General features: G+C 41.5%; 1 protein-coding gene across 1 annotated transcript in view; it reads right to left on the bottom strand.

Annotated features, from left to right (window-relative positions):
* Positions 1 to 13,883, bottom strand: part of C11H3orf22 (chromosome 11 C3orf22 homolog) — a 91,547-nt gene that overhangs the window by 61,435 nt on the left and 16,229 nt on the right. The window contains exons 11-12 of the mRNA XM_025183140.3: positions 13,491 to 13,697; positions 12,661 to 12,822 (exon numbers count right to left, since the gene is read on the bottom strand). Coding sequence (XP_025038925.3) covers positions 12,661 to 12,822; positions 13,491 to 13,697 — 369 coding nt within the window. The remainder of the gene's footprint in view (positions 1 to 12,660; positions 12,823 to 13,490; positions 13,698 to 13,883) is intronic.

Genomic DNA, 13,883 nt, shown 5'->3' with positions numbered 1-13,883 from the left:
TTAAATTTTTAAACTTGTAGCAGTAAAGAATGCACCCCCTGGGCCCCAAGTAAGCAAAAGGGGACTCAATGGCCACCTTCCAGGTGGTCCACAGCTCAAGCTCAGACCTCTTCCTTCCCCCCGGCAGCCTTGCCCTATTTCTCTCCATCCCCTCTCTCCCCCGAGGGCCAGCTTCCGGCTGTGGGGGGAGGAGGAGAGAAAGTCCTGAGCCTTGCTGCACTATCCAGCTCATGGGGAAGAAGCGCTCCCCTTCCTCTGGCTGGGGAAGCAGCAGCATGGCAGATGTACTTTTTGGAAGCTTTCCCTGCTGCTCCCACTGGCCAGAATCCAACTGCTAAGAGCAGCAGGAAGCAGTGCCTGGGACCTATGTGGGCCCTGAAAACAAGTAAGCGCCCCCCACCCCTTCATGCCCAGACTCTCATACCCCGGCTTACTCATACAAACACACACACCCTCCTCTCAGTGAAGGATTGTTCCTTATACTTGGGTGTATACAATTGGAGGCTTTACCTTCTTCCCAAATGTAGGGACTGCATTAATAAAGGAAACACGTAGTCTGGAACAAAAGCTCCACCTTTTCTCCTCCTCCTTCCACCAAAAAAGTTGGTCAACTCCCTTGTATGTTCTTCATTACTCTGCCCAAATATCTCACAATTTAACAGGTGCTGCTACAAGGAAGTTTCTCCTCTTTAATTTCCTCCCCTCCTTTGTGGCTCCCTAACGAACTCCTCTTCATCTCAGACTTAATACACTATAATTATCAACATTTAGCACTGTTAATGGTTTGGGCAATCATGTGACTTGGTTAGTACAGCATGGATGATGATAATACCTAGCACATACATCACTTTATATTTTCAAAACACTGCAACTGGGTTTCACAGCCACCCCAGAACCCTGGCTTATCAAGTGGTCTGCAGATGAGGAGATTATTAAGATGATGTTTCCAGAGTCCAGGAAGCACATTAGCTATTTCTGCATTAGAATAATCTGTGAGTTTTAGTATTTAACATTTATTGGTATTTAATATGTATATTACAGTAGTGCCTAGACACACTAACCTCACTATGCTAGGTACCATACAAAAGCATATGAATACATAATTCCTCGCCTCTCCATTTCAGAGCTTTGGGGAATGTGCATTTCTTCCCACCCTGATACTTTACACATTTGTGAATTGTGACAACATGACTACTCTCATCCTGGCAGATGAGAAATGACAGGAATCATGAACATTTCCAACCACACAGAACACCTGCAATTTTAAATTGTACTTTGTAAGGAATTTGTAAAGACCACTTCAGGGGAAATTTAGATGAAACACGGAAGAGAATTGTAGCCAGACAGCCCCCCCACCCCCTCCATCTCATCCATCTTATTTTGCCTCTCTGAGGTTCCTGAAGCATACAGGACAGAGAAGGAGCAATAAAATCAGCATAGTCTATGCTGGCTCATCTGATCCTGAGAAGCTGAAAACATAGATATGAGGAGAGAACAATTAAGGCAATAAGCTGGCCTCGAGGCTGCGAGAAGTACCCGGCTGGCTCCCATGTTGATACGAACACACAGTCCCTGGAACAGGAATTTCCCACTGAGAAAAGAATGCCCAGTACTTCCAATTTAGTTCTCTCTCTTACAAGTGTAAATTAAGTTCACAACTCCCTTGTAAGAACTGGTCTCACAAAAGACAGACCAGCACCATTTGGCATCACAGATAAAAAAGAGAAATACGTGACCCCATGGGTATAAATATGGGTACAGCAGCACACTCACTTTTGAGTGTCATTCTACCCTCTACCTGCTGGTCGGGTTAGGTGTTTGACCTCCCGAGGTTCTATGGGGTATCTCGTATCTTTGTCTTTCCTAGGAATTGAGGGACTGGTCCTGGCCTGACATGCTGGAGTCGAGAAGCACAGAAGGGGGGTAAAAATTGTACCTGGATGTGGTCCTCTGTCTTAAGTGTACACAGACTAAGAGCTCTTTAAAGGTTAAGCTGTTATTTGGTACTATTATTTCTGTTTTTCCTATCTTTATCTTCTTTGTAACCATTTTTAAGATCTATATTTTGTTAGCAGTTAAGAAATAGAACAATAGCCATTGCAACCATATGATTTATAAGCTTCCTCAATAAACCTGTAACTGTTTAAGCTTTAACCTGACTCCTTCAGTTGCTGTAACAGAACCAGGCACAATTTAAAAGAACTTCAGCCGGTCTTAAGGGACAGATATATGGAGAGCTTGGGCGTTTGGATTTGTGTCACTCCCAGGTGGCAGATCCGTTGGGGTACTTCTCAGCCTCCCCCAGGCTGCCCGCTGCGAAGGAATCACAGATTCTAGCAGCTAAAATCTGAAGTGTAATAAGCTCTCCCTGCAAACTTATTGGGGCACTCGTCAACCTCCTCCAGGTTGCCCGCTGCAAGGGACCCCGGTCTCAGCAGTTGAAGTCTCGGGTGTATAGCGCGCACACACACACACACACACACACACACACACACACACACACACACACACACACACACACACACACACACACACACACACACCACTCACTGCCCTGACCGTCAGCTGACAGAATGCAGAATAAAATGAGACTCTGGGTTAGTGCACTATTTTCATTTCTTGAGATACAGGTGTAAATCACAAATGAATGAAGTTTGATGATCTCATTCTGTGGTGGATGTTTACCCACATCACAACCCCATCCTGCCACAAGTCTTGTTTGAGTCTGACTCAAGAGAGGTTCAAGAATGGAGCAGCAGTAATCTAGCTCACAACTGAAATTCACACCCAGAGCTCCATGCAGAGCTGTTTGTATGTCAGGGATACAAACAGTAAGAAAAGCTACAGCTCACAGAATCCTCAATTTTAAAACAGCACACCCAGGTAGTAATTGAGAATGCACAGAAAAAATAAAAGGTTGGGTAACCCCTCTAGTACCCTATTTGGTCTAATTTATTATTCTGAGCTCCACTCTCAGGGAGCTGAGGGCACATCTACCCTGCAGTGTTATTTCGAAATAATAAAGTGTGCATCTACACAGAAAATTGTTATTTTGAAATAATTTCAAGATGACGGACATTGTACTCTGACTTCTGAAAACCTCATTTCATGAGGAATAAGCAAAGTCAAAGGAAGAGTGTTCCTTTGACTTCCTGCTGTGTAGATAGTGCCAAAATCCGAATTAAGCTATTTCGACTTTAGCTATGCAATTCATGTAACTGAAGTTGCGTATCTCAATTTGACTTTTCCCCTGAATGTAGATGTGCTGTGAGGGCCTTCTTGCCATGCCTGGCTGACATGGCATTCATGAACTGAATACTCATTCCAGCATAGAAAAGAAAACTACACAGACTAAATATGGATGCACTAAGTCATTGACTGGCTCCATATCAAGTTGCAAGACTAGATCTGCAGTGATTTATGTGTAATCTCATTGATCCAAAATGAAACCCAAACTTTCTTATGGGAGTTTTCATTCTACTGGTATCATAGAATCATAGAACACTAGAACTGGAAGGGACCTCAAAAGGTCATCGAGTCTAGTCCCCTGCCCTCAGGACCCAATACTGTCTAGAACATCCCTGATAGATGTCTATCTAACCTGCTCTTAAATATCTCCAGAGATGGAGATTCCAAAACCTCCCTAGGCAACTTATTCCAGTGTTTCACTACTCTGACAGTTAGGAAGTTTTTCCTAATGTCCAGCCGAAATTTCCCTTGCTGCAGTTTAAGCCCATTGCTTCTTGTCCTATCTTCAGAGGCTAAGGAGAACAATTTTTCTCCCTCCTCCTTGTGACACCCTTTTAAATACCTGAAAACCGCTATCATGTCCCCTCTCAGCCTTCTCCTTTCCAAACTAAACAAGCCCAGTTCTTTCAATCTTCCTTCATAAGTCATGTTCTCTAGACCTTTAATCATTCTGGTTGCTCTTCTCTGGACCTTCTCCAATTTCTCCACATCTTTCTTGAAATGTTGTGTCCAGAACTGGACACAATACTGCAACTGAGGCCTAATCAGCGCAGAATAGCCTGGAAGAATGACTTCTCGTGTCTTGCTCACAACACACCTGTTAATGCATTCCAGAAATCAAAGCCTTCCTGAGTGACTCAGCCAAGTTAATTGCTCTGTGCTTCAGTTTTCCATCTATAAAATGGCAATATTCAACTTCCTTTCCTCCTCTCCTCATTCCTTTGTATGTTTCCTCTATTTGCTCAGTAAGCTTTTTAGGGCATACACTGGCAAATTACATGTGTATGAAATTATACAATGGGGTGCTAAGCTCAGCAGGGTCCTCCAGATGCTACTGTCATACAAATAAGAAAAAGTATCTTGTAATGAATATTACTGGAGGGAAAATATCATGATGCCCAGAGATATTAGACCACCTCTGTATATGTAGTTCTTGGTTTTAAATATTATTGTTTTTGAAATGCAAAGGGACTGATGATTGCACAACTGGACACTCTGTATCTCTATAATCAATAGCGTGTGACACCTACTCACTGAGCTGTGGGGAGATCTGCAAAATAACAAGCCATCTCCTACTCACCTAATTACAAAGTTAGAGAAAAGAGCAGAATAGTCAGGTCTGGCCAAGTGTTCTAGAGTCTCATGTGCAAACACATTGACATCCGTCATGAAGGAACAATGATTTATGTTTGTGTCTCTGTCACTACTCATCTATTAAATCGGGAATATGTGCCAGTACTTACTGAACATACACTGCTATGAATTGCAAAATTAACATGTCATATATTCACAAAAATTAATGATGTGACTTCTTTATTGGCTCTGGATTTCGTAACCACCAAAAAAAAAGAAAAGGAATTATAATAAAATCTCTTCCACTGACGCTGGAAATTTAGAGAGGAAAAATAACTCTAATTCATCTATTACTTACGTGGAGCATAGTACCATCGTTGTAAGTTAGAAGAAAAGTACTTAAATGCTTTCAGTTACATTGATGATTTATAGGCAGAGGTATGTATTATATATTTTAAAATGCAGTTCTGAAAGAAGATCTGTGTTTTATTCTATTTCACATCATACAAACTAATTTTAATAATAAAAATACGGGGAGTTAATTACTCCAGGGATATTTATTAATTTCAGTTAATTCATGTGATTAGCTCAAAATTGTTAATTAATATAATTATTGTAATTAATCACAATTTTCATTGCCATCTTAAACAAGAAAATACCAATTATTCTTGGATATTTTTCTATATTTTAAAATATATTGATTTCAATTACAACACAGAATATCAAGTGTACAGTGCTCACTTTATATTATTATTTTTGATTACTAATATTTGCACTGTATCATGATAACTTGCATCATGGCTTGAGGTCAGTGGAAGGGTACGCTGGCTAACATGTTGGCGGGGATGGTCCACCAACTCAAAGACTTCACCACTTTTGGAGGTACTGCAATTCTCCTGTCAGCGTCGTGTTTGCCAGGAACGTAAACTGAGGCTATCCAGTGCTGAAGGCAAGCCTGGCATGCTCTACAACATATGTGGTAGCTGCCACGTGCCCCATGAGTTGAAGGCAGGTAAGTCGGAAATTGTGGAGCTTGTGGGAAGAACCTGTATGAGATCCCGAATAACCTGAAATCTGTTTAACGGCAGGTAAGCCCGGGCAGTAGATGAGTCTAGGCACCGATGAATTCCAAAGATTGTTGTGATGTCATTGATGATTTTGGGAAATTGATTATAAAACTGAGAGCTTTGAAGACTGCCCTTGTCATGCTGGTAGACAGCAGCAAGTCGTCGAAGGATGGGCCCTTGATCAAACAGTCATCGACATAAGGGAAGATAATGATCCCGGCTTGACAGAGGCAGGCCACTATGACCGCAAGTGTCTTCAAAAAGACTCTGGGTGCCAAAGACAAACTGAAGGGTAAAACTCTGTATTGAAAGTGCTTGGCTCTGATGACAAATCTTAGGAAATGTCTGTGTGCCAGATGGATTGTGACATGAAAGTAGATGTCCTGCAGGTCGAGGGATGCTAACCAATCCCCACTGTCGAGAGCTGGGATAATAGATGCTAAGGTCACTATCTTGAATCTCTGTTTGAGAAGATGTTGGTTGAGACAGCAGAGGTCTAAGATTGGCCTCCACCCACCTGACTTTTTCTGGGTAAGAAAATAATGGGAATAAGATCCCTTGCCCCTGAACTATTTGGGTACTCTCTCTACTGCTCTGATGGTGAGGAGGCGCAAGACCTCTTGCCTCAGAAGAGTCTTGTGAGAAGGGACCGTGAAGAGGGACAGGAAGGGTGGGGAATGAGGAGGGAGCGAAGTGAAGGCAATCGAGTACCTGGGTGTTACTAGCTTGAGGACCCACTGATCGGTGGTGATGGAGGCCCATCATCATTGGAATGGTCTTAGATGGTGATGAAACAACCTAGCCTCTTTGCATTGGTGACTAATGAGCGGAATGGTTTGCAGGCCCTCGACTAGTGCATCAAACTTGCTGCCAGTTATTCTGCTGGTTAGATGTCCTATTGTTCTGAGGGCATAATTTCTGTGGGCACTGTTTAGTACGATGCTGGTCAAACGATCTAAGCTGAGGTGCAGGTAAGGGATGGGCCCGTGCCTCTGGAAAGGAATATCATGTTTGTGTCTGTTTGGTGGTGTGTACATGCCCAGTGTTCTTAATGTAGTTCTTGAGTCCTTGCTGGAGTGTAGGACTTTATCAGTTTTCTCTATGAATAGCTTTTGTCTATCAAAGGGGTGGTCTTCCACCTTCAACTGTAATTCTTTGGTTGCTCCTGAGGACTGCAGCCATGAGGCGCTGCGCAGTAGATCATGCGGCTGTGTCGGCAATGTCAAGCGTGATCTGCAGAGCGGTACAGGAAGCGGCGTACCCTTCCTGTACCGCAGATTTTAGAATCTGGCATTTGCTGTCCAAGAGGTGCTCTATAAGTATAGTTATCGAAGTTATGATTTGCCAGGAGAGTCGCATACTGGGTCATGCTCAAGGTCAGAGTAGCCAGTGAATAAACTTTCCTGCCAAAAAAGTTTACTGTCCTTGTCATTGGTACTGTTCTTATATTGTGGGGCCCTGGCCCTCTGTTGCGCCACATCAACCACAAGGGAATTAAGTTGTGGATGTGTGAATATAAAATCCATACTTTCAGCAGGAATGAAGTATTTCTTATTGGCCCTCTTGTTGGTCACAGGGACAGAAGCAGGTGTTTGCCAAATGTCATCCACCACTTCTAAAATAGCCTCATGAAATGGCAAAGCGACCTTGGGATTTCTGAGAGGGCTGCACATTTTTTAAAAGATGGTGCTGCTTTTCCTGTATTTCCGTGAACTGGACCTCCTGACTGTCAAAAACCTGTTTGAAAAGGTCCTGAAATTGTCAGCGGTCATTGATCAGTGATGAGTCTCCTGGAAATACCCTTGTCGGGAGAAGACTAACATGGATCTGTTGGAGAAACTCCCTGCAGATGTTCTTGGTCGGAGAGTTGACTCTCCTCAGGCTCAGAATGTTGGAGTCTCTGGGATGCGCTTTGGGTAGGAGTGGGGGAGTCTCGTGTTGGCAGGGGTGGGTGAATTAGACCAGCTATGCTTGGGCTCCAATCAGTAGCAGCAAGGTGACCAATGGCAGGAATGATGACGTGAGAAGGGTTCCCAGTTCACTTGAGGAAGGCCCCCAGCAGAGCCTTTCCGAATGGGGTTGTTGGGGGCAGCTTTGCTCTGAGGCAAACCCAGAGAGCCCAGAGCCCATAGTGGCTGCTCTGGAGAGCCGGGGAAGTGGCTGACATGCAAGACCTGCCCAGCTTGCAGTGGGCCTGGGAGAGCGCGCCTGAGTCAGGGGCCTGGCCCTGGGTTACTGGCACATTCCAGAGCAGCTCGCTTGGGGGAGGAGACCTGCAGCATAGTCCCCAAACGTTGTGGCCAGACTTGAGCTCCATAGAGGAAATCCACGCAGCAAGCACATGGGCCAGGCAGGCTGGAGGTGGGGCCCAGAAGCAAGCGGATGCTGCTCCAGGTGATGTGCAGGAATGGAGTCACTGCTCCCCCGCCACCCCGCATTTCACAGATGCTGGTCAGCAGGGAAGCCTGCTGGCAGCACTGGTAGTGTGATGAGAGGCTGGCGGGGGGCCACCATCAGGGCAGTGCTTGAGCTGGTGTGGGGGGGGGAGGGTAAGTGAGGGGGCTGAGGGTGGTGTGCAGAGGAGCTGAAGCCTGTAGGGCTGCAGAAGAGGCTGGTTAGTGGGAAAGCCTGCTGGTGGCACTGGAAGCTTGGGAAAAGGCCTTTGGGGGTGGGGAGCATGTCCTGGGCTTGGAGTTGGGGGCGTGGCAATACAGAGCGAAGTGATAACATCATTCTGTCATCCCACAGGAAAAATTATATATATAGATAGATATATACAGAGAGAGAGAGAGAGAGAGAGAGAAGGAGGAGGAGGAGGAGGATGATGATGATGATGATGATGATGACTGCTTCTCATTTGCAATGTGCTTAGGTGAAAGTGAGCACAGGTGTTCGCATGGCACTGTTGTAGCCAGTATTACAAGGTATTTACATGCCACATATGCTCAACATTTGTATACTTCTTCATGCTTCAGCCACCATTCTATAGGACATTCTTCCATGTTGATGATGCTTGTTAAAAAAAGAATGATTAAATTTGTGACTGAACTCCTTAGGGGATAATTGTATTTCTCTTTTTGTTTTACCCGCATTCTGCCATATATTTCATGTCATAGCAGTCTCTGATTATGACCCAGCACATGCTGTTTTAAGAATACTTTCACTTCAGATTTGACAAAACACAAAGAAGATACCAATGTAAAATTTCTAAAGATAGTTACAGCACTCAAACCAAGGTTTAAAATTCTAAAGTATTTTCCAAAATCTGAGAGAGATAGGTATAATGCATGCTTAAGACAGCAATACTTCAATGCAGAAACCCAAACCACCAAAAAAGAAAGTCAACCTTTGGTAGGTAGCATCTGACTCAGATGATGAAAATAAACATGCATTGGTCCATCCTGCTTTGGATCATTATCAAGGAGAATCTGATTGAAGCATGAAGGGACATGTGAACTTTTAGCACAACTAGCATGTGATTATCTTGCGATGCTAGCTACAATAGTGCCATGAGAACACTTTTAGGTGACATTAAAAATAAGAAGTGGGCAGCATTATATACTGCAAATGTAAACAAACTTACTTGTCTGAGCAAGTAGCTGAACAAGAAGTAATACTGAATGGATTTTGATGCTCTAAAGTTTTATGTTGTTTAACATGCAGTTATTTTCCCCACCTAATTACACATTACTAAGTACAACTTTCATGATAAAGAGATTGCATTATAGTACTTGTATTAGAGGAATATAAAATTACTACTTTGGGTTTTTTATAGTACAAGTATTTGTAATAAAAATAAATATAAAACGAGCACTGTACACCTTGTATTCTGTGTTGTCACTGAAATCAATATATTTAAAAATGTAGAAAATATCAAGAATATTTAAATAAATGGTATTCTATTATTGTTAACAGCACAATTAATCATGGTTTTTTTTAATTGCTTGACAGCTCTATTTTACTCAAATCAGCTGTGGAGAGTCAACACAGCTGTGAAGTGGATTATATAATATTTTATGAACAATCAGTAGAATTATTACTCATGTTTCAAGTAGGGCCAAATTCTGCCTGCACAATCTTTATTACGATCAATGAGAACAAGCAGTTTAATTTATTTTTCTTATTTCTTCCAAGGATCTGAAGCATTCAGAGACAATAAGGACCAAGTTCTATCAACTCTCAGATATATACTAGCACAGCAGTTCTCAAACTTTTTGGGCTCTGGAGCCCTTTACATGTGTAAAAATTAATGCGGAGCCCCAGCAGTCCACTGATTTTATGTGTTGTACCTATCGATGTTTCCAGTTTGTCAACCTCGCGGAGCCCCTGGAGATGTCTCACGGAGTCCTGGGGCTCTGCGGAGCACAATTTGAGAAACACTGTACTAGCATGTTGGTCTTGAGGCAAAGGCATTAACACTTGTTTTGTTCTTCCTGTGTTACTTCCTGTAGCTGTTTTCATTCTTCCCCTTATTTTATCCTTAACTTTCCACCCCACTGTCCAGTATTTACATTAGATTCTCACTTCTAGGTGCGAAAGGGACATATTCTATCAAAATTAATTAAGCCCCCTACTGCCTTTATCACTTTCTAGTCATTAAAACTCCCGCTGCCTGTCTCTGATTGGAGTATTAGTCAAGGGCAGTCTACTGAATAAGTATTTAGGACAACTACTAGTAACCTTAATTATCAATTAAAACTGTGACGAACTCCTTAAACCAGTTCTGACAAGGAGGAAAATTACCTGGGTCACTGTTTTTTAAAAAGTTTAATCCATCTCCTTTTATTTTGAATCCAATGTTTACAGTTAAACCCTCCCCCCCACTATATATATACATTGTAATTACAAGATACCAACAATAAATGTAGCATCAGAGGCTTTTTTTTTATCCTGATCATTCATTGTTATTAAAGATTATATTTCTCTGTTCTCCAGAATAGGATTGTTAACCTTGGCATCCTGACCACATTCTGGCTATGGTTCTACTGACCTAAATTCCCTTCATGGTTTCAGCTGAATACATTATTCTTCTTCATTTCCTGCCCCAAATTCCCACAGAATGTTGTTATATTGTTCTGCTTTTCAATAAGATGGTTGATGAAATTATGTTGGTATATTAGCAAGCGTATAAAATTATTTGCATCTTTCATGCTCAAAGATGCCAATGGAAATAACATTGTTATAATTATCTTGTAGGGGACCAGAAGATGTGTTGTCAGTTGAAAGGGTCCATTCCTTACAATCCTCCACATAATCACAAAATCAGAAGCCTGGTCTCCAGTATACTTCAAAATGCCTGTATGCTAGTTGTTCAACTCACCCAGTCGGCAAAGATAAAAATCTCTAAAGAATTAATCCAAACTGATCATTGGGCATTAAGGTTGGATAAGCCCATAAATCATTTGGCTAATATTTTAGCTGAAATTTTGCAACTCACTGAACACATTGTTGGAAGCAATGCTTTCCTGGCAAGAGTTAAGATGCCATCACAATAGGCCTCAGAGCTGAAAGGGGAGGCAAGGATTTAATGTGATAGGGAAAGAAAACACAAACAACAGCTCTATTCTATACTGTGATAACAAACCAGGCCTATAGTTTCTGCCTTCAGTGTGGTCTCTTCCATGTTTTGCTCACTGGAGATTTAAAGTAGATGATGGAATTGCCAGTCTCCATCTCCAGAGTATTGCATGACCTCAGATTATCATTGTCTGCTATTTAGTCATCTCCAAATGTAAAATAAAATGAAAAGCAGCTGAAAACATCACTTTATTAATTAAAATTATATAAGAAACAAAATTCAAGAAGACTCTTATTAACTGAAATCCAAAAGTGATCTGGCAATGCTGCCTGTTTTTCTCCTTCAAATGATGAAAAAAGTATGCTAGTGAACCGAGTCACTAATCATGAAAAAATGAAATTCTGAAGGTAAAAGCAAATAAGCCAAATTTTTAGATTGCCTCAAATCACCCTCAGGTTTTGTAAGACATTAATTTAAATAAATTATATTTAAAAATGCTCACACAAGTATTTGCACCTGGTCAGGCTGGTTTATGCAAATACCTCTATGTTTGCTGCTCCCTGTCACCCACATTGCTCCAGCTCTCTTTTCCTGTTTGCTTGCCTATGGCATGTTGACTATACAGTGCCCTCATCAATGCCTCTAGGCACTACTGCAATGCAAGTAATGAATAATGGCAATAAAACTGCACATTCAAAGTTGCATACACCAATCAGATAGTAGGGTGTTGCTTGGCAGGTGGAATTTTGCAGCTAAGGTTATGTCTATACTATGGACCTATGGAGGTGTGATTCCCAGCTCATGCAGATATACCATGCTAGCTCTGTTCAAGTTAGTGCAATAAAAATAGCAGTGTTGTTAGGATAGCACAGAGAGCAGTGACACAGATAGCCTCCCCAAGTACATACACACCTATACTCTCATGATCTCCCTTGCTGCTGCCTGTACTATCGCAGCTATGCTGCTATTTTCAGTGCATTAGCTTGCACAATGCTAGAGCAAATACATCCACACAGGCTGAGAATCATGTCACAAGCTGTAACTGTAGATGTAACCTCAATGTCTCCCTCTACGGAGTATTTCTTGTTACCTATCTCATGGGAATGTTAGGGATTGATGGTAATTGTAAGTACAGTGTTTCAAATATGAAGAAAGGCTGTTTTTATCGTTAATGGATAGGGATCTGAGAAATCTGGGTTTTATAAGCAGCTTTACCACAGACTTTGTGTGTGACCTTAGTCTAGTTACTTTGCCTCTTTGGGACTCACTGTTGTCCTCGGGACAGTAGGCAGTAATAATACTGATCCACCTATACAATATTAATTAATATTAACATTTGTAAAACACTTTAAACATTTTCCAGAACACAAACACTCTCTTCATGTAACACTACTTCATCTAACACCAAAACATCCTACTCATCTGTTGTAATTAAGTGAAAATAAACAAAAAACCAAATACTACAGTATGAGAAAAGTAGGCAATTAAGACAGGCTAGAAAACAGTAAATGCTTAACAAAACAGATGTCGTACTTAGCTGTGTAGACCCATATATCCCAAGAAGTCAGGAGGAAATAAATTGTTCCACTGGTTCGATTATAGGCAAAGCTGAGAACTGACTGGAGCGGAGAGGGATAGGAAGGCGGCAGCACAGTACATAACTTTGTCCCATTATGCAGAGAGAAAATTCTTAAACTTAGGAAAGACAAACAGAGAAGAAAGTAATAAAGGAAAAAGGTTAATACAGAGGTGTTGTTTAATCAAGACATAGGGAAGACACTTCAGTTCATCCTCCCACAGTAATTTTAGTATGCCATGGAAACATCCCCTTTTAAATGGAGGGGCCTGTTGTTTTAAAGTGAAAAGTACCACAATTTTCCCATTCACTTTGTGTTGAAAGCTTTTGTAAGCTAGTGCACATCAATGGAGTTAAAAGTTGTGATGCTATTTTTTCCAGTAATGCCCATGTTTACAATGTTGGCCTGTATGCTGTTCTGCTCAGTTTCCACAATCTGAAGATCTCATAAGACATTGATACTTTTCTTCCTGAATGTGCAACTTTCATTAAGAATGAGTCACAGTTATTTATTTTGACTAACATAACCTAAATCTCAGAAATATGGACAATTTGTAACCTATATTGAGTCAAGCAAGCAGATACTTTCTCTATTTGATTAGTTACTTTACAATTTTAACAGGCGACAGCTAAAACCCTTTGATATGGTTGAATATGGTGTTTATTAACAGACACACTTTACCATTTTTCTATTGCAAGTTTATTGCTAGTGGTGGAGACGCAATACAACCAAGAACCCAGCTTTAAACAATCTCCAAATTCCATTAGCACACATAGTCAGACATACCTGTTGTCAGATCCCATAGCTACCACCCTACTGGATTTGCCATTGGCACCACAGAGAGACAGAGCCTTAATCTGACTGCTGACACGAGTCCAGAATTTGGTAAAATGGTTCAAGTCATACACATGAAGATTATGGGCAGAAGAACAGTATATCAATTTATCTTCAGTCAGGCCCATCCAAACAATTCCTTCAGTGAACAATGATAAACTAAATGAAAGATAAAATCACCATAAGCCAAATAAAATCATGAATTAAAATAAATCAGCAGGGAGTTTACATTAATTACATTTGAGTGCAGGTTGAACTAGATGGGACATTTTTTCAGTGATGACCATGTTCAGCCAAAAAATAATTCTTCTTGTCCTGTCTTCTATTTCTGACTGTCACTAGTTA

This window comes from Pelodiscus sinensis, chromosome 11 (genome assembly GCF_052426305.1).
Source record: "Pelodiscus sinensis isolate ZL-2025 chromosome 11, ASM5242630v1, whole genome shotgun sequence".
Lineage (NCBI taxonomy): Eukaryota > Metazoa > Chordata > Testudines > Trionychidae > Pelodiscus > Pelodiscus sinensis.
This window is presented reverse-complemented; position numbering and strand designations above follow the sequence as displayed.